Source organism: Ixodes scapularis, unplaced genomic scaffold (genome assembly GCF_016920785.2).
Source record: "Ixodes scapularis isolate PalLabHiFi unplaced genomic scaffold, ASM1692078v2 PGA_scaffold2__306_contigs__length_199485367, whole genome shotgun sequence".
NCBI lineage: Eukaryota > Metazoa > Arthropoda > Arachnida > Ixodida > Ixodidae > Ixodes > Ixodes scapularis.
In genome coordinates, this window is record NW_024609857.1 from 172290835 (window position 1) to 172311028 (window position 20194).

Here is a 20194-nt window from a genome sequence, read left to right on the forward strand (position 1 = left end):
GTCCGGCTTAGGGAACAGTCACATTCAAAGTTCCGTTGCATGCACTCATTTGGAAGGTCCTGCTTCGGGTCCTTAGTTGGTGTGGGCGTATTTTGCCATCGGCTGAAGTTTCCTAAGCATGACTTTATCCTGCAAGACTCCGTTGTAAAAGTCAGCGCACTTATATGAGAAGTTCAACCGCACATGAGTGCTATATCCAGTAACTGAAAAACATATTTCTACACATGCATCTTCGCGAGAGAAATATGGTTTGTGGGCAAGAACAGTTTTATATATTACTCTGTGCGTGAATATTTTAAATCACCCCCGCCACTAATTTTTGTAAAATATGCTTGTAACGAATAAGCATAGTTTCATTTTGCTTCAATTCGCTTGGTGCCAATTTCGAAACTATGCGCTCCTGCGTAAACGGGACATGGTTCTTTATTGGGACAAAAAAACGGGACGGCAGAAGCGGGCCTCAAAAACGGGACTGTCCCAGGCAAAACGGGACGTCTGGTCACCCTAGTGATAACCGAAAGTACTCGCAGCAACGGCGCCATTCATTTTGACGAGAAGATTACGGACTCGAACGAACAATTACACAATGGAGGTGCTCAATGACACTTTTAGGAAAAGGTTTACTCTCAAAACGAAAGGAATATTTTTGTTAGCTCATCTTGATAGCCTGTGCAGCGTACCTCTCGCGGCCAGACAGCAAGACAGCGTGACAGCGCACCGGTAGCATGCAGTCACAAATGACAGCGTAAAGTAGTAGGAAGAGGGGAGAAAATAGCACGTATCATAGGTATAGAAGGGTACTACAGCTGAAATCTTTGAATCCGGCGGTTGCTTGCGCCACCCTGTACACGTGCCGTGTACTTTACTACGACGAGATTGAGTGCTGCCAACCAAGCTCTCGTTTCCCGCTAAATCTAGCGCCGCCACTAAATTTGTTTTAGTTTTTAAATTACTTTTGGCGCAGTGTGGCACAATTTCGACCAATTTCGCGTTTTTGGCACAACTAGGCGCAGAAAACTGGGTTTGTATCAAAATGGCACAATTGACGCAGATGTCACACCCCTGATCGTATTGTTGCTACCTTAAAAAAAGGTTCCAAGTATGTTTATTGAACCGCCTCGAGTAGGGTGACCACCTGTCCCGTGACTCCCGGGACTGTGCCGCATTGAGGGCTCGTGTCCCGCGTCCCGCAAGAAATATAAAATCAAATTTGGGGGTTTTACGTGCCAAACCAACGACGGGCATCTGGCGCGCCCCACCGGAGGACTGGGGATTACTTTGGACCGCCTGGGGATCTTTTGACGTGCAACTGAAAGCTCGATTACCACGACGCCTTCTCTGCAATAACCCACAAGAAATACCAGATTCTTCAAAATCTGTTGCATTTCACATTGTTGTAACATTCATTACGCAAAATATGGCACTTCCGAACTACGGGGTGGAGGGAAGCGCGGAGGCTGCTGGTAAGCGTGTGAATCTTGATGGTATGCCATTTCCCTGATGGCAAAATATCGCAAGCAAAAATTGCTTGTCAAAAGTTGGGAAATTACCTATCATAATTATTTGCAAATCATACTGTGTCATGCAAAAGGGTTGTTGGAAGCCATTTTTTTTTTGTGAAGACGGCCACACAATGCAAAAAGCCTGCAACTCCAAACGGTCGAGAAAAGCAACATAATGTCCCAATTTTGTGTAGGAGCATGTTAGTATAAGAGTAAGTATAGACTGGAAACAATAAGCCAAAAAAAGATTTACTGCTGCCTATTTCCCTTTGATGCATTGGGGTCTGCTGCAGTCGATTTTTATGTTTTTGACTTAGACACCTTTAATAAAATATGGACCGTTGCAATCAAACAAAACATACTTTTCACTGTGAGTGGAAATATTTTAGCTTAAAGGGTAACTGCAAAGACAAAAAAGTTTTTTTTTTTTTGGACAGCTGAATTTCGAGAAGCATGACACAAAACAAACTTTCCGCAAAGAAAAATTAATTTTTTAGCAATATTTACGCCACGGGAAGCAATTTAGTTGAAGTCAAACTCTCCACATTTGAAACCCGCTCTTTCACCCGGGGCGGAGGAGAAGTATGCCCCGCCCCTCGCTTTTGTATTCGCTCTTGGATAGACTTGGCTGTAGAGTTGAACGACGTACGCAGCGTCTCGACCTTCGGTGCATCGTGTGTGCGTACCACAGCCTTTTGGAGCTTCTGTCTTCTGTGTAAACTGCGCACAAACTGGACCCTGAATGAATGCGTCAGCTTCTTGGCCGCTGCTAGCAACTGGGTCTTCTGCCATATGAAGATACACCGCGGAGGACGGCTCGCAGCAATGAAGATGGCGCATTGCCTGAGCCTCCCAAGCCTTCGGCGTGCTTGGACGACACCTGCTGATCGTTGTTGCGATCACTAATCTGGCAGAACTTTACACAGCACATCTCCAAAAAATCGAGATTTTCACGTGCAAGCAAAAATAAAGAAAAGCACACTAAGAAAGCAAAGAGAACACCCCAGGAAAACGAAAATACCAAACTGCTATGAAAGCCAAAACCTCGCATCACTTCCTATCACTAACATCTGCGACAGCTGCTAAAAACACACGACTTCACTTCCGGAAGTCTCGCTCAAGCACCTGGGTCAACAGCAAACACTGATCACTTTGGCAAAACGACTAGTCGAGGTAGGCGAGACAGGTGGGAGCAGAGACGGCGTCAACCATAGAAAAAATGACTCAGCTTTTTTTTTTTTGTCATGGTATGAACCCAAACGACAGCGCCCGTCTTGCAAACCTTTTGTAAAGAATAAAAAAATGACCGCATCTCCATGTGGTGAATGATGTTGATTGGGACGAAGCTCTGGTGGTCTGTGTAGGCAATGAGCCGCAGCATGCCAAGCCTTTCGTTCGTTTTCATCCACCTCAGAAAGAGAATGTGTGGTATGGAATGTGGTTATATACGCATTTGAGCAATTGACCAGAGCGCCCTCTCCTGTATAGACGTTGAGCGGCTACATGCAACGTTTTATTCATGACAGAAACCCCAGCTCTTGAGTTACTACCACATCTCAAAGCCCCCACTCGTCCTGCAGTCGTGGCCGAGTGGTTAAGGCGATGGACTAGAAATCCACTGGGGTCTCCCTGCACAGGTTCGAATCGTGTAGACTGTGCAAACATTTTTTTTTCGTCTTTTTTTTTTTTTTTGCTTTACAGAAGCATGTGAGCTCATGAGCACGATCACAAACACGAACACCAGCAAGATCAATGTGAGCACGGACGCTGCACGGACAAGGCTAGACCCTAAGGAGCTTCGCCCCTAATAATAACTCTCATCACATGGGTTATTCTTTAAACATAAAAAAATGCTGCTCAAAAGGAAATGAAAACATATCACAACAGTTTTTTTTGTATTTATTCGTGCAACAAGCATAGCTTGATAGTTTAGATTAGGTGCGCTATTTGTGCATCCCGTATAAAGCCCAAAAGGGCTCCGGCTTGCGCATTCACTCTGGTCTATTTGTAGTAGTCCTCAGGGGAGGCCAGGTTGAGGTCTCGTGCCTGAGTCAGGGGAAGGAGGCGGTGCTGAAGATTTGGGCAATTCCAGAGAATGTGTCGGAGGCCAACTGCGGACGGCCTGGCAGAGCAGTAGGGGCACGCCAGGCTGGAATCATTGGGGCCTCAGCCCCAGGAGGCCAAGACTGCTGGGGTCCGGATCTTTGCGTCCGGATCTTTGCGAGGAGGACCTCCTCCCGCCGGGGCAGGCCTGCCGGGAGGGGATGTGGGGACGCGGGAAGGAGCGCACGCGTAGCGACCCTTATGCGGGCCTTGCCCACGACGAGTGAGGCCTCCGGCTCTTCCAGTATGGGGCGGGATTAAGGGGAGGGGGGACGTTCAATCAGGGCTCGAGCGACCTGGTGTGTTTCGTCCTGGTGAGTACAGTGCAGATGGCCAGTGGTCGAGAAATCCCGTACTTCTTTACCAGATGTACAATGCAAGGCATGAATGTCATGGCAGATATGTAGCAGAGATCGCGTTGAGTTGAGGTGTCGGATGTCAGAGGCACAATCCGTGTGAACACGCACCCGAGTGACATTGGGCATCCGCGTTAGTGCCTGTATGGCGTCCCGAATACCATATAACTCCGCGATGAGGGGATTGTTCAACTGTTTGGCCATAGCCTCCTTTATACTGATAATGCCTGCCCAGTGGTTGGCTTCCCCATGCTTCGTCGTCGTTGCACCTGCTTCACATATTTGCTACTAGAGGCGCCAAAACCCCATACAAAAAATGCGCACGACTCTTCGCTTCCTGCTGCCAGTCCACTGTGATGCCATTTGTGAATTGAATACATTCGTAACCCATGCTACATAGCAGGCGCAGGGCACCGTCAGTATAAATTTCATATATAAAAGAAGTCTTATACTTTCCTTTTAGCTTTCACGTCTTGGTTTTGTCTCTATGCTGAAATGTTACCAGACCTCTGGTGGTTGTCATATCGACAACAGAAATAGTCAATGCCAATTAAAAAGGAGACAGACAGGCTGGCGGACTTCCAAAACGTTGATACAGCGACCACTTAGTGTTTTATTGCTACTGGAGCAGAGCCGCAAAACACACGGCCCGTGGACTACATGCGGCAGTCAAGTGGTTTTTCTCAGGACCGCGAACGCGTCCCCGCTGACCGAAAACCTGCGCACCTGTCGGCAGCACTCTGACCAGGGATCTTGATATACATTTTCAATTTGTTTTTTAAGCGCACAGCCCCTTGATGTTTTTGACCGGTCTCTTGTGGTCCGCACTGTTTTTCACGTATGCAGTTCTAGAGTTTTAACGACTTCGTACATAGTGGCTTGCTGGCGAAGATCTTCTTGGGGTCATGCTCGTCAGTCAGGGATGCCGAGTAGTTTGTAAAAATTGACCTGAAATACCTAATACCTAGTTGCAGGAAATCTTTATAATGATTGACATCTTTCTCTACCTTTGCGTATTTTAGAGCGCCATGGTGTATAAGTGTATCCACCGCAGTATCACCAGCTGCATGCAACGGCTTTTTCAGCATATTTCGTTTTTTCTGTAAAATCTCTACGAAGTTCTTCCAGCGCACACAACACCCTCGCTAGCTTCTCTGATGGATAGTATAGTCCTCCCCTGTCCTGGTGCCCAAGGAGGGAATTACAAGGAGCCATAAAAGCCTGCTTAATGACCAATAGGAAGTGCAACTCGCGAGTCCGAGTTGCACATAGGCACACAACAGTAAGGTATCATGCGAGTTAGAATGCAGCACAAGGTGTCAGGACTAAGTACAAGGTGCTGATGTGCCCACGATCAATAAATGAAATGAAATGACCGCGCGTGTACGTGTGGCGTCGCGGTGTGCGTGCCACGAGCCGCAGACAGCCTCGTGCTATTGAGCTACGCCGGCAATCGCTAAGTGCTCTATCTGCCGGCCGAACGACGACCGAAAGCAGTTACTCGTGTCACAAAAAAAAATTACGTGATCAAGTGACCTATTTGATCACGCAAGGTCACGTTACAGCGTAACTTAACATAGGAAACTTACATTATCATGTAGCTTAACGGATAACGTAGCTTACGCTAGCTGCAGTGAACTGTAGCCGCAGGCAGCGAACAAGCGTCGTCTGCATTTCTGTATGGGGTTTTGGCACCCCTAGTAGCAAATCTGTGAAGTAAGCACGACGACGACGAAGAAACCATTGGGCAGGCATTTTCAGTATAAAGGAGGCTATGGTTTGGCATAGAACGCCAATGTGTCAATGGAAGGCTGAGATGGTCAATGGACTGTGGTAGCGATGCCATGTCGGTACGTTGCTCCGACGGCGTAGAGATCTAACACAACTCGTCCGAGCGGGCGTGTGCGGACGGTAGCAGGCTTGTTGGTAATAATCGTAGTGTAGTACCATGGCGGCGGGGGAGCCCCAACGTACGGAAAACAGCGGGGAGGTTCCTCGTACATAGGAGTGGTGGTATGCTTCAAATTGCGAGCTTCTCTGCGTTCAGTGCTAATATATGTTCATTAGAGTTTAGTTGTGCATACTCGTAAAGGTGCCAGGTAGGTGTATGCCGAGGGAGACCAGTAATCCCGCGAATGGCATCTCTAATGACGATTTCGATAGTCTTCCACTGATATGCAGTGAGACGCTGGAACTGAGCTTGGTATATCAAGCGACGTAGAGAGACGGACTTAACTAGGCGTTCGGCTACCTCAGTACCCACTTCGTCTCATCTTTTAAAGATGCGACGGGTGAGGTGTGTTGTAGACGCCGCCGTCTTGCGTGCCGCTTGAAGCCACTGCTTGGCTGAGCCGGACTGGTGGATGAGGAGTCCCAAGATCTTGGTTTGTGTAACCATCGCAAGCTGTGTCGACCCTATTCTGAGGGGTATGGGAGTCAATGGCAGTTTCTTCCGGGCAGCGTTGTTGCACACATGAAGGAATTGCGATTTCTCGGGAAACACCGTTAGGCCAAAGGTCTTTGTATGGCAGTCTAGTTTATTCAGCCCGGCCTGTAAGGCATTTTGTTGCACCTCTAGGGATGGGGGAACTGACCACATTGTGACATCATCAGCGTATAATAAAAAATGAAGGTGTTGTATATCAGCGAAAGCCCAGGCCAGGGGAAGGAATGCAATGTTAAATAGGAGTGATGCAAGTACTGAGCCTTGGGGCACGCCACAGTTTGATGGGAAATTTGGCGACTCGCCATATGATAGGCGTACGGCCAAAGTTCTGTCGGTAATGAAGGCGTGGACAGCATTTATGACACGAGGTGGGAGGCCGAGAACCACCATTGCCTTCAACAGTGGGGCGTGAGCGATATTGTCATATTCCTTTGTTATGTCAGTAGCTACAAGTGTGCAAACCAAGTGGCCATAGGGTGACAGATGTAGGACTTCCTTTGCAAGGCGGTCGAGCCCATCTTCCGTTCCAAGATGTTGCCGGAATCCAATTTGGTTGGAATGATAGAGACAGTGGGCCTCCAGCCACCAAGAGATACGTTTAGCCATCATCCACTCATAGATTTTGCAGATGGTGGGAGTCAGTGATATAGGCCGCAGAGCTGTGAGGCCGGTCGGTGCCTTGCCCGGTTTGGGAATTGGCACTACAATCGAGTGTTTCCATGATGTGGGGAGCTCGCCGGCTTCCCAGATCTTATTGATCATAGCTAGCAGGTCTGTGACTGCTTCTCCCTCGAGGTCCTTGTACACCTCGTACGGGAGACCGTCATGTTTTGGAGCGGCGACTAGGACTCTGGATGGCGTCTTGGAGCTCAGCCAGAGTGAGGGGCATAGTGATGCCAGTAGTGTCTGGCATAGCCGTGACAGGGCGCGGGACCGACGGGCTGGCATGCCGAGGGAAAAAGGTATCCGCCGCGCGCGCCGCAAACTTGTCGTCGGTGAGCCCCAGACGCAACTGAATGTTGCCAGTCCGGCCTTCAGCTTGGTGAGGTCGTTCCATAGCGTGAAAAGTCCGCCAGAGAGCCTCAGGGTGCTTCGGGTTACTCAACAAGGCACACCAGTCAAGCCAGCGTTGGCGTGTAAGTCTTTTCTCGAGGCGGCGTGCCTTAGCTGCCACGTGGGAAGAGGCTTCCCACGTGGTTACTCAACGAGGCACACCAGTCAAGCCAGCGTTGGCGTGTAAGTCGTTTCTCGTGGCAGCGTGCCTTAGCTGCCACGTGGGAAGAGGCTTCCCACGTGGCAGCTAAGGCACGCCGCCACGAGAAACGACTTACATGCCAACGCTGGCTTGACTTGTGTGCCCTGTTGAGTAACCCGAGGCACCCTGAGGCTCTCTGGCAGACTTTTCACGCTATGGAATGACCTCACCAAGCTGAAGGCCGGACTGACAACATGTTCTGAAGTTGGTGGTCGTCGGAGTGTAAGGCTGGCCAATGTGACCGCTTCAAGTCGCTGTTGCCACAGGCTGAGGAGGTGGGGATCAGGTGTTGGTTGATCACAGTGCACCGTGGTAGTCGTGGTGCACTCCAACATGGCTTCTTTGATGGCTCTCTGAACTGTTTCTGGGTTCGGCGCCGTGATGTTAAGAGATGATCGAAGTTTATCCCAATCGGTCACCTGAACTTGCTTCCGGAGGCGGTTATATGCCGTGGGGAACCATTTGATGATGATCGGGAAATGGTCACTTCCCCAAGTGTCGTCACTCTGTGACATATTTTAACAACTTTGTTGCACGCGATTTAAAACAGACGAAATAGCCGCAAATTAAGATCGGTCTCACGCAATGAGTATTGCTGTAAAAAAATTAATTTTTTTGTAGCGGGAAATTATTTTTGTGACATGCTTGTCCCAATTGGGTTGTTTAATAAAAACTTTTTTTTTTTGGTTACCCTTTAGTTTTTGCAACGCAATTTTCAGATTATTCTTTTGGGCAGCACAAGATATCAGGGTGTGCGTGTTGATAAATTTTGTTTAAAGGGAAGATGGGGCACTTCTACATTTGAGAAAAAACGCTTGAATTGCGTTCATTTGGCCTTTAGATTAACAGATATCAAAATTGTATTTCAATGCGACCCGCCGGAGAGCCATACGAGCAATTTCAAAATAGGACTGAAGCCCCGCCTCCCTAGCCTTGGGCAGCCAAAAGAGCCGTCGATGACGTCACGGACAGCGACTGTCTTTCGCGTTTTTCTCGCATTTAACAATACTTACGCAGCAAATGGTTTGGGTATTCGGGTTCACGGGGTAAAAATACACTAGAATTCACTTCTAACTCATTTTTTCCAAGAAGCTCCGTAGCTTCCCTTTAATACTTTTTTTCCTTCAGTTGTGAAAATACTGTTCTTATAACTAAAGTTATAAGAAACATCTTGTGTGTTCTTATACGGTTTGTATATGTTCTTATATGATCTTATTGGATCATATGTGTTTATTGGACCAATAAATAACTTATAAAAATAACATTTTTCACTAGGGTAAGCCTCCCTTTGACGTTTTGTTGAGTGTCCAAAAAGCAATTAGCACACTCCGCCCCCATCCCACCCCGCTCAAGGTTTGCGAGGAGGGTGGTCCGCCTTCCCCTGCTTGACCAACAGGACTCTGTGGCGCTTTGCGGTTCTCTCCGGGGCCGGGAAAAGATGGCTATTTTCAACTCTAGACCGCAAAGAGGGAGCTGCAAAACGTCACATTGATGTCACTCCTCTGTCTCCGGATTTCTCTGGGACCCGTTTTCTCCTGTTTTGAGGCTCGGTTTGGACCTTGCTTAAGGGACATACTTAAAAGGGCACTTTAAATGACCAACATGTCTCTGCAGCCTCTTTTCTGTTCTGTATGTAACTGATAGTATTGCAACTTGTACACGGTTTCTGCACTAGAGCAGCATTAGATTGAAAATCTTAGGAGTGAGGAGATTCCTTATAGTGTGGCTATAATGTTTATTGCTTTTTGAATAGTAAATATGTTAAAAATAGTTACATGTTCTTTTTTTTTATAGATGCTGTCAGGTCAACATGTTCTATGGCTACGAAGACTTCTGTTGAAACCACCATGAAGTCGTGGCTGGTCGCCGCACCGGATCGAAACGGCGGGCGCAGCAAGCGGCGTGCTGCGGGTGAGCCGCAAGAGTAAAAATTACACCCTAAATAGAAAGCAAACACGTAGAGGCAAGGAACAGACAACGAAGACTCTCAAAGTGACTATATTTTATTTTCGTCCAACTGTGTACAACTGGCTCAAAATAGTGAAACAGATAAAAGGCGAATCTGAAGTGGTGTAGGAAATAGCACCAAATTAAACTCACCCACACTGAAAATACTCGCACACCAGATAAAATATCCCTCACGTCGCAGAAACTTACAACTCAGAATCTATTTTCGTCTTCTTCGTTTTTCTTTTACCCGCGTTGAAGTTGATTATATCTCACTTTGTTGTCATCTGTACGAACCAAATGGCAATGTCTATCACACATATAACCCTCGAGTGTCAAGATATAACTCTCTTGTAGTAAGCATTATAGACGGACTACTAACACAAGTATCCCTGATTTTCGTGACGTTAGCTGCCTCAATGATCTCATGTGTTAATAGTTGTCTCCAATTACGGTGCTATTTTTGAAGTCCGCAGTGCACCCACAGCTACGACAGTGAATGCATAAAAGTGCGGAGTTTGCTATTCGGGTGTTGTTGTTATGTTCTTTTAATCTGTCATTTCCACATCTTCGAGTTTGTCCTATGTTACTGTCTGCCGCATGAGAGGGGAAAGGAATAGATCACTCCTTCTGAGGAAGGGATGTATGGGGTTCTATGCTTTTTAGTGCAGCCTATGATAGTTTTTTGTAAGCTGTTAATTTTTTTTACATAAACCTGATAGTTTGATGGGGGTGGAAAAGACTACATTGGATGTTTGTACAATTCCCAATCTTCTCAAGGTTATGAGAAATTTTATGAATGTAGGGGATGACTATTGGTCTTTGGTTAGTGTATCTGTCGCATGACTTGCGGGAAGTGGTTTCACCTTTCTTAATCTGTTTGAGGAGAGTTTCGGTGACTGAAGTTAATAGATGTGAAGTATATCCCGCACCTAGTATCCAAGATACTTGTCCTGCAAAGCTTGTAAGGCCTGAATGTGAGCAGGACTTGAAAATAGATTTTTTTAAGCACTGATGGAATGCACCAAATTAAAATTGAGGAGCGTTTTTTTCCCTCTCGGCTCATACGACCAACAGGCATGACGGGGCTGAAGAGTCAATCTTAGGTCCAGAAATCTTAAGATTCCTTGCTCTGAAAGCTCGTGTGTAATCTTCTTAAGATTTCTGGACCTAAGATTGACTCTTCAGCCCCGTCATGCCTGTTGGTCGTATGAGCCGAGAGGGAAAAAACCGCTCCTCAATTTTAATTCGGTGCATTCCATCAGTGCTTAAAAAAATCTATTTTCAAGTCCTGCCCACATTCAGGCCTTACAAGCTTTGCAGGACAAGTATCTTGGATACTAGGTGCGAGATATACTTCACATCTATTAACTTCAGTCACCGAAACTCTCCTCAAACAGATTAAGAAAGGTGAAACCACTTCCCGCAAGTCATGCGACAGATACACTAACCAAAGACCAATAGCCATCCCCTACATTCATAAAATTTCTCATAACCTTGAGAAGATTGGGAATTGTACAAACATCCAATGTAGTCTTTTCCACCCCCATCAAACTCTCAGGTTTATGTAAAAAAAATTAACAGCTTACAAAAAACTATCATAGGCTGCACTAAAAAGCATAGAACCCCATACACCCCTTCCTCAGAAGGAGTGATCTATTCCTTTCCCCTCTCATGCGGCAGACAGTAACATAGGACAAACTCGAAGATGTGGAAATGACAGATTAAAAGAACATAACAACAACACCCGAATAGCAAACTCCGCACTTTTATGCATTCACTGTCGTAGCTGTGGGTGCACTGCGGACTTCAAAAATAGCACCGTAATTGGAGACAACTATTAACACATGAGATCATTGAGGCAGCTAACGTCACGAAAATCAGGGATACTTGTGTTAGTAGTCCGTCTATAATGCTTACTACAAGAGAGTTATATCTTGACACTGGAGGGTTATATGTGTGATAGACATTGCCATTTGGTTCGTACAGATGACAACAAAGTGAGAAATAATCAACTTCAACGCGGGTAAAAGAAAAAGGAAGAAGACGAAAATAGATTCTGAGTTGTAAGTTTCTGCGACGCGAGGGATATTTTATCTGGTGTGCGAGTATTTTCAGTGTGGGTGAGTTTAATTTGGCGCTATTTCCTACATGATGAATACCCAACTTGCCCAAGCATCCATTTAAGAGAATCTGATGAATCAGCAGAGAAAGGAAAGAGGATAAAGAACAGAGGGGTCCCTTAGACAGAACTATCATAATATCCCCAGAGATAGCCCACCTTAAATTAAAAGCAAATGGGGTGAAAATAAGGAGTGGGCTACTCTCGCTGTGCGATACAAAAATGTTGACAAAATGACAGTTTTAGATTTCGTGACCTGCAAAACTTTTAATCGAAGGGAGTGGCGATGAACAAGAGAGGACTGTCCTTCCCAGTCAGCAGTGTTCGCTTATCTCCCGCCGTGGCTAAGTTACACCTCTGCCGAGGTCACCATTGGCGGGGGGGGGGGGGGGGGGGGGGGGGGGTTATCTTGATGGCTAGAAATGGGCTGTCTTTTGGAGTTTTTGAAAAAACAAATACCGAATTGTGCCAAATATAGGGGTGGGTTATCTTTCGGGGGTGGGCACCTCTTGGGATATCACGGTAGGTCAGCTAGGGTCGGAGGAAAGCTGCCTTACCTTGGACAATACATGCGAAGAAGCAGACACATTATTTTCGGAAACCATTGTCACGAGAGATATGAAAATTTCATGTCCCTTACCATCGCATTCTCGGTAAATGCCCAAATTTAGAAAGACTGCTCCTTTCGATTTCCAGCAACCAGGACCCTGGGGAGGCACAAGAATAGTGACAGATATGAAATTTGTGGTCTTTCGTGACATACGTTTTGAGAATAATGTGTCTGCTCCCTTGCTTGTGTTATTCAAGGCCATGCAGCTTTCTTCTGACCCTAATTGACCTTGGCCTGCCTCTGTTCTTTATCCCTATTCTTATTTCCACTGGCTCTTCACATTCTCCCTTCACCTTGTTTACTCCTTGTTTACTCTTTTCGTTCGAGTGCCCCTGGCACAGTCTTGGACAAAAATAGAATAGTGTCGTTTTGAGTGTTATGTAGTATCTGTTCTTTGTCTATACGTGCTTACCGTGTTTGCACCATTCCAGCAAACACTTTTTTTTTTCGCCAAAATCTGTGCCCAAAACTACATGTGCATTAAGGCCCGTTCACACTCTTGCGACCGAGTACGACTGAGAGACACGAGATCTCTTACAACTTCTTAAATGTTTTTAGAATGAGGGAACATACTGACATTGTGGCGCCATCTATGGGGTGACCCTGGAACTGCATTTCACAAGAGCGAAGGTTTTGCGGGATTTTCGAGGTCAAATGTGCGTAATACCTATAGAAAGGCTCGTTCATAACATTGTCAAAAGTTTTTCGAGCCAAGAAAGAAAGGATAATTCTCGAGAAATAAAAAAAATATGCCGGACCGCCGAGTTTACACTGCTTTCCAATAGATGGCGCCAGTGTGTTTTCTGGTTTAAAAAGTTTTAAGGAACCCAGGTTTAAGAGGTCGCAAGAGTGTGAACGGGCCTTTACATTCGAAACCAAAAAGCGAAATTCAAGAAAAACTCGATGCTCGGCATAAGGTGGCTAGCCCCATTGCCATCGTGACCGTTTGTTTACGTTCACCATTTCGGTATATGTGTCACGCACATTCTCTCGCATCTAGACTCGTGTCTGTCATCTTAAAATGGGGAAGAAAAAAATTCACTGAGGTTTTATGTAAACGAAAGGCCATCACGCTGGCAGAACAAGGTAACGACGGAGCAGCACTGCGTGGCCTCGCAATCCCAGCCACCCAACGAGCTCACTAATGTTGTTTGAAGGACGACCCTGGCAGAAGCGACGGCCCCGCACTCGTACATGCGCAAGAAGCACGGCACTCAAAATGCTTTAGAAATCTAGTAGTACCTTTGTGGATAGCGAAGAAGCGTCGTGGGACTCTTTCAACGACTAGTGCACAACATTTATTTTTGTGTTGGCGTACGTTTCATAACATTTCACCTGTGAACTATGTGGTCAATCTTAGTTATTTTACCTCCGCAGTAGAATCGGCAGCAATTTTCTTTTTGATTATTTTGAGGCTAACTCTAACTGCACGTTAGAATTGGGGACGCGTTAGAATCGGGCAAACACGGTAAGCTTCCTGTTTATGGTGTATTTGTCAACAAGAATCGTTTGCTCACCCACATTTTTTTTTTTTCACTTCAAATAAACTTGCAGCATAGTTTGCTGCTGCTCTGGATCATGATGTGTTTCTGCAGTCACTGCCAACGGAGGATGCCATTGGCATAACCAACATGGTTGAAAACAGATAAGAACTGCATGGCTAAAAATCAAATAGACCAGTGGGCAACCTGCAACCTTTCAGACAAAGGATCATAACAACGAAAACTACTAAATAAGTTGTGATTTAGAGTAATGACCGTTAAGTAGTGGAACTGACAAGTGGCAATTTCGAGCAGCTCTTGTAGCAGGGAACAATAGGTTTTGGAGCAGAGGTTCCCACTCTTGGAGCAGACAATTTGGAGCTTTCATGTCAGAAAATTTTATACAATCTCTTTGCGAGTTAGTTAGCCCGTGGAAAATAACTGCAGTTGCTGGAGTGTTGGGAGACTATTTAAAGTGTCATGCCCGCAGAGGGTTTGGCCGCTAGAGATATTAGGGGCGAAGCTTTTTAGGGGCTAGCCATGTCCGTATGTCCGTCCGCCGTTCGGCGTCGGGTGCTCGTGCTCGTGAGCTCTGGTGCTCCTGTAGGGCAAAAAAAAATTGAAAAATTGGAAAAACAAATTATGAAAACAGAAAAAGAAGAAAAAGAGTAGGGGGGTTCTGAGATGCCATCCCGTCTGTCTTAAGAAAACCACATAATCTCCTACTTACATGAATGAAAGTGGCACCATCAGCACTACCTATGACCAAAATCAGTATCAAGAAAAAGAAGAAAAAAAAGAGATGAGGGTTCTGAGATGCCATCTCATCTGTCTTCTTAAAAAAAAAGAAGAAAATTACACATTCTCCTACTGAAATGAATGAAAACGGCACCATCAGCACTACCTATTACCAAAATCAGTATCATCAGCACCACCCGAGCTTCGCCCCAATCAACATCATTCACCACGCGGAGAGGCGGTCATTTTTTTTTTTATTTATTGAACATTCATGTGCAGGTAATTTTGCAGATGTCTCAATTTACCTATTAGGAATAACAACGGAGTCTTCGGTTCGTGTTTGACGTAAAAAAGATGTTTTTTGGCTGCTTTGTAGGGGGTTTGTATCACGGTGACGTAATTGTCATGAGTTTGACATCAAACGGACACTTTTTTGTTAATTATGTCTCACGCTGCTCTCTGCTGTGTAGTAGTTAGGCATGTGCAAATAATTTGGCTTGAAGCAGATTCAAAGTGTATAGTGGTTTTGAGCAAATATTTTTTTTATCCAATATTGAAAAGTTGCTTCACCTTTTTCCACGCCTTTCACTGTTGTTACACAATGCTTAAAAGAAAATTCAGCTGAGCTCTCAAAGGTTGTTCCCATGATTCTAAATGCCAACCTATGAGCTCCGTTAAATTTAATCTAGCTATATTTATAGACTACGGCCTCAGTCCAATCCCTACATTGAGACGGTAAGTAAACGACAGATTTTACATAAAATTAAACCTATAAACGGGCCCACCCATACCTAATTGAGGGGATTTATAAATATTCTCGCTATATGGCAAATATTTTCTTCAATTTCTGATTCAGAAGAAGAAAAAGAGCACAAATAACGAACACAAGTTGTTGGAACATCGCTGCCTAACGTATACTCTTGCATAATAGTCACAGTTAAATTTTGAAGATTTTACTACAATGTAAATATTGACAATCCCAATGTTTCCTCTTTAGTTTTTTCAATACACCAGGCGCGTGCGTGCACCATACCGCTTTGAAAGTGTTTTTCGCCTAAGCGCGCGGCTGCGCTGCGGCAAAGCGAGTCGCGAGATCGCGGTGATAGCTCTGTGGGCATTGCTTGTCCGCAGTGCACTGGTGTTTGAGGAGAGGCGCGCTCAAGGGGGCTAACTTGCCGCGTTGGACACTTCGAAAAGTACGAACATTGCAGTCGATTTTTAAACGAATATCAAATACGATATTGTTTGAAACTACTATTTAGAAATCTGAATATTTGCGGCACCCTGCTCTTCACACGCAGTGCTTTAACAGAAAAAAAGCAACAAAGCAGACGGTACTTTGTTACTCAAATAATGAGTAGTTGCTGTGCCTTTCTCCATGCCTTTCACTACTGTTACACCATGCTCAAACGAAAATTTCAGCTGAACGCGCAAAGGTTGTTCCCAGGATTCTGATTGTCCACCTATGACCTCCATTAAATTTATTCTAGCTATATTTATAGACTGCGGCCTGAGAAAGTCCAATGCCTACATTGAGACTTATCAGTGCTGAATGCTGGGCTAGTTGGTATTGGTCTTGGATTGCCAAAGGCATGGTAGCGCTTTTTAGACGACGAAAGAAAGACAAGACAGACACGAGCGCTCTCTGTCTTGTCTTTCTTTTGTCCTCGTCTTAAAAGCGCTACCATGCCTTTGGCAACCCAAGGCCTACATTGAGAAGGCGAGTAAACAACACATTTAACATAAAATTAAACCAATGTCACGTGCCACACTTTGTTTCCTTTTCAAGGACAGCCCCCTCTTGGCGCAGGCATGGTGCAAATTGTGCCCAAATACAGCCTTTGTAGCAGCATGTAGCAGGTTATTTGTTCTGGCGCAGTTTGGCCCAAATGGCGCAGCAGTTCCACCACTGGTTTAGTCAACGTGTTTAACATCATTGTTGTCATTTATCTGAAGCCTTGTCTGAAATCACTGGACATATATTTTCCTATCATCTGGAAACGTTTAAACAGTTTGTGACAGCAAAGTGTTATCACCTAAGCTTTCTGCCACACTATGTAAAACTTGGGATTTCAGACTTTTCGAACCATAACTACAGACAATTGCGTCTGCTCTGCATTAGGCAACGAGGTGGTGGCACTCATGAGACAATTGGACCATGGACTGTCGATTTTCTAAATGTAGCTTATTTAGTGGCCCTACCTTTACGAAAATATGTGTGGACGTCCTATGTCTATACCAGAGGTGGCCAGGCCGACCAGGCCTAAGAGCCGCAAACGAAACCACGAAACTTCTAAGAGCCACGGGGGGGGGGGGGAGAGGAGGAGGAGGAGGAGGAGGAGGAGGAGGAGGCGGCCAAGTTGAATTTTTGTTTAGAGTCTGACTGTACGTATGAGTGCACAAGGCTGTACGGCAGTACGTATGGAGGTACAAGGCTGCCAAACCGCGAGCCGTACTTCATTCTGCCTGAATTCCCTTCTTTTTTTCCTGGGGAAATGCGGGAAGGGGGGGGCGGGGGGAAGGGGGGGTCCCCATACGAGGGATCCGCGAGCCGTTTTTGGACCAGCAAAGAGCCGCATGCGGTTCGCGAGCCGCGGTTTGGCCACCCCTGGTCTATACTTTTGCCGTTCTATTACCCCTTTGTTCATCCTACGGATTCCTGTAAACAGTTCTTGGACCATTTATGTACCGCTGGTTTACCATAGAACAGCCACAACAATGCTATAGGGATCTCCGCCAAACAAAACGTTTTTCATTCCTTCCCGTTTCTGTGCTATGGTCCTGGTGAGTCTATGGACATCCTATTGCCTCTCTATGGTGTGAGCTATATATTGGTACGTTAATAAAGTAATGCCGGGTAGACGTTTTCTTTACGTATAGCAAGGTGTCAGAGTTAAAGAGTTGTTAATTGAGCGCCAGGGATCAATTTTTTACATTGATATCTGGAGGCCTGTCCAAACTCAGGGCAGCATATTCATTGTGGAGATGGAAGTGTTCAGTATGTACCGGAATAATTCCTTTAATTTCTCAGTGGGAGGTAGGCTAATGTGGGTCTCTGCGGCCCCCGCAGATATTTCCAACTTTCACGACCCATAGGGGGCACACTGGTGCCTATCAAAATGGTGGTCATCTGGATGCTCGTCGTAGAACAGCGGTACTAGGCTGGGTCTGCGACGCGTAAGTAATTCTGGTTTTTCTATATACGAGCAGTATCAGAGGAAGGTGTAAGCAAGCCCTTTTATTAGGAGGCCAATCATTCAGGAGCTAAGAAGCACGATTCTCTCACCGCGGTACCACCATCGCTGAAAGTTGCGAATACCCCCTGCAGAGGACGACTTCACGAAGGCAACAGCAGTTGTGGTCTGCCTATAGATGCCTTATGTTCTGCCTATGGATGCTGCTCTATAGAACGTCCTAGGAGTGTCCATACATATTTTTGTAAGGGTAATGGCAGGCATTGGTCCAACCACTTTCGCCAAACATCCGCCAATGCCAACGCCAGATCAGCAGCCAACCAGTGCCACCCGTCAGCCACTGCATGGCGCCCTGCCAATGGCACTATACCAGCCCAACGACCGACATGGTGCCACACTCGACCACTGCTGCTCTGCCGATGGCACAATACCAGCTCAACGATCGGCCTTGTGCCGCCCTTGGCCACTGGTGTTCTGCCGGTGCCACTATATCATCTCGGTGGCCGACCCAAAGCTGCCCCGGCCGCTGGCGTTCTGCCCGTGCCACGATCTCGGGTAAGTGGCCGACCCAAAGCCGCTCTCGGCCGCTGGTGTTCTGCAGGTGCCACGATCTCGGGTAGGTGGTTGTCCCAAAGCTTCCCTCGGCCACTGGTGTTCTGCAGGTGCCACGATTGCAGGTCGGTGGTTGTCCCAAAGCTGCCCTCGGCCACTGGTGTTCTGCTGGTGCCACCATATCATCTCGGTGGCCGACCCGAAGCTGCCTCGGCCACTGGTGTTCTGCTAGTGCCACTATATCATCTCGGTGGCCGACCCAAAGCTGCCCCGGCCGCTGGTGTTCTGCCGGTGCTACGATCTCGGGTAGGTGGCCGACCAAAAGCCGCCTCGGCCACTGGTGTTCTGCAGGTGCCACGATCTCAGGTAAGTGGTTGCCCCAAAGCCGCCCTCGACCACTGGTGTTCTACAGGTGCCACGATCGCAGGTCGGTGGTTGTCCCAAAGCCGCCCTAGGCCACTGGTGTTCTGTCGGTGCCCTTATATCATCTCGGTGGCCGACCCAAAGCTGCCCCGGCCACATGGTGTTCTGCTGGTGCCACTATATCATCTCGGTGGCCGACCCAAAGCTGCCCCGGCCGCTGGTGTTCTGCCGGTGCCACGATATCATCTCGGTGGCCGACCCAAAGCCGCCCTTGGCCACTGGTGTTCTGCAGGCGCCACGATCGCAGGTCGGTGGTTGTCCCAAAGCTGCCATAGGCCACTGGTGTTCTGCCAGTGCCACTATATCATCTCAGTGGCTGACCCAAAGCTGCCTCGGCCACTGGTGTTCTGCTGGTGCCACTATATCATCTCGGTGGCCGACCTGAAGCCGGCCTCGGTCACTGGTGTTCTGCCGGTGCCAGGATCCCAGGTCGGTGGCCGACCCAGTTGCTGCCCTCGTCCACTGGTGTTCTGCCGGTGCCAGGATCCCAGGTCGGTGGCCAACCCAAAGCCGCCCTTGCCCACTGGTGTTCTGCCGGTGCCAGGATCCCAGGTTGGTGGCCGACCCAAAGCCGCCCTCGGCCACTGGTGTTCTGCCGGTGCCAGGATCCCAGGTCGGTGGCCGATTCAAAGCCGCCCTCGGCCACTGGTGTTCTGTCGGTGCCAGGATCCCAGGTCGGTGGCCGACCCAAAGCCACCCTCGGCCACTGGCGTCCTGCCGGTGCCACGATATCATCTCGGTGGCCGACCCAAAGCCGCCATCGGCCACTGGGGTCCTGCTGGTGCCAGGATCTCAGGTCGGTCGCCGACCCAAAGCCGCCCTCGGCCACTGGTGTTCTGCCGGTGCCAGGATCCCAGGTCGGTGGCCGACCCAAAGCCACCCTCAGCCACTGGCGTCCTGCCGGTGCCACGATATCATCTCGGTGGCCGACCCAAAGCCGCCATCGGCCATTGGGGTCCTGCTGGTGCCAGGATTTCAGGTAGGTGGCCGACCCAAATCCGCCCTCGGCCACTGGTGTTTTGCCAGTGCCACGATATCATCTCGGTGGCCGACCCAAATCCGCCTTCGGCCACTGGTGTTTTGCCAGTGCCATCGATATCATCTCGGTGGCCGACCCAAAACCGCCCTCGGCCACTGGTGTTTTGCCAGTGCCATCGATATCATCTCGGTGGCCGACCCAAATCCGCCCTCGGCCACTGGTGTTTTGCCAGTGCCATCGATATCATCTCGGTGGCCGACCCAAATCCGCCCTCGGCCACTGGTGTTCTGCCGGTGCCACGATATCATCTCGGTGGCCGACCCAAATCCACCCTCGGCCACTGGTGTTCTGCCGGTGCCACGATTTCAGGTTGGTGGCCGACCCAAATCCGCCCTCGGCCACTGGTGTTCTGCCAATGCCACCATGCCAGCTCGGTGGCCGACCCAATACCGCCCTTGGCCCTTAGTCTTCTGCCAGTGCCCGGCC

The 20194-nt window shown here is 47.7% G+C and overlaps 1 protein-coding gene across 1 annotated transcript in view; it reads left to right on the forward strand.

The window, feature by feature from the left end:
* LOC120850221 overlaps positions 1 to 18374 on the forward strand; it is a gene marked incomplete at its 5' end in the record, with an annotated part of 37248 nt that extends 18874 nt beyond the window's left edge. Inside the window, 3 exons of the mRNA XM_040222664.3 lie at positions 9457 to 9573; positions 18063 to 18234; positions 18356 to 18374. Coding sequence (XP_040078598.2) covers positions 9457 to 9573; positions 18063 to 18234; positions 18356 to 18374 — 308 coding nt within the window. The remainder of the gene's footprint in view (positions 1 to 9456; positions 9574 to 18062; positions 18235 to 18355) is intronic.
* Positions 18375 to 20194: the final 1820 nt, after the last annotated feature.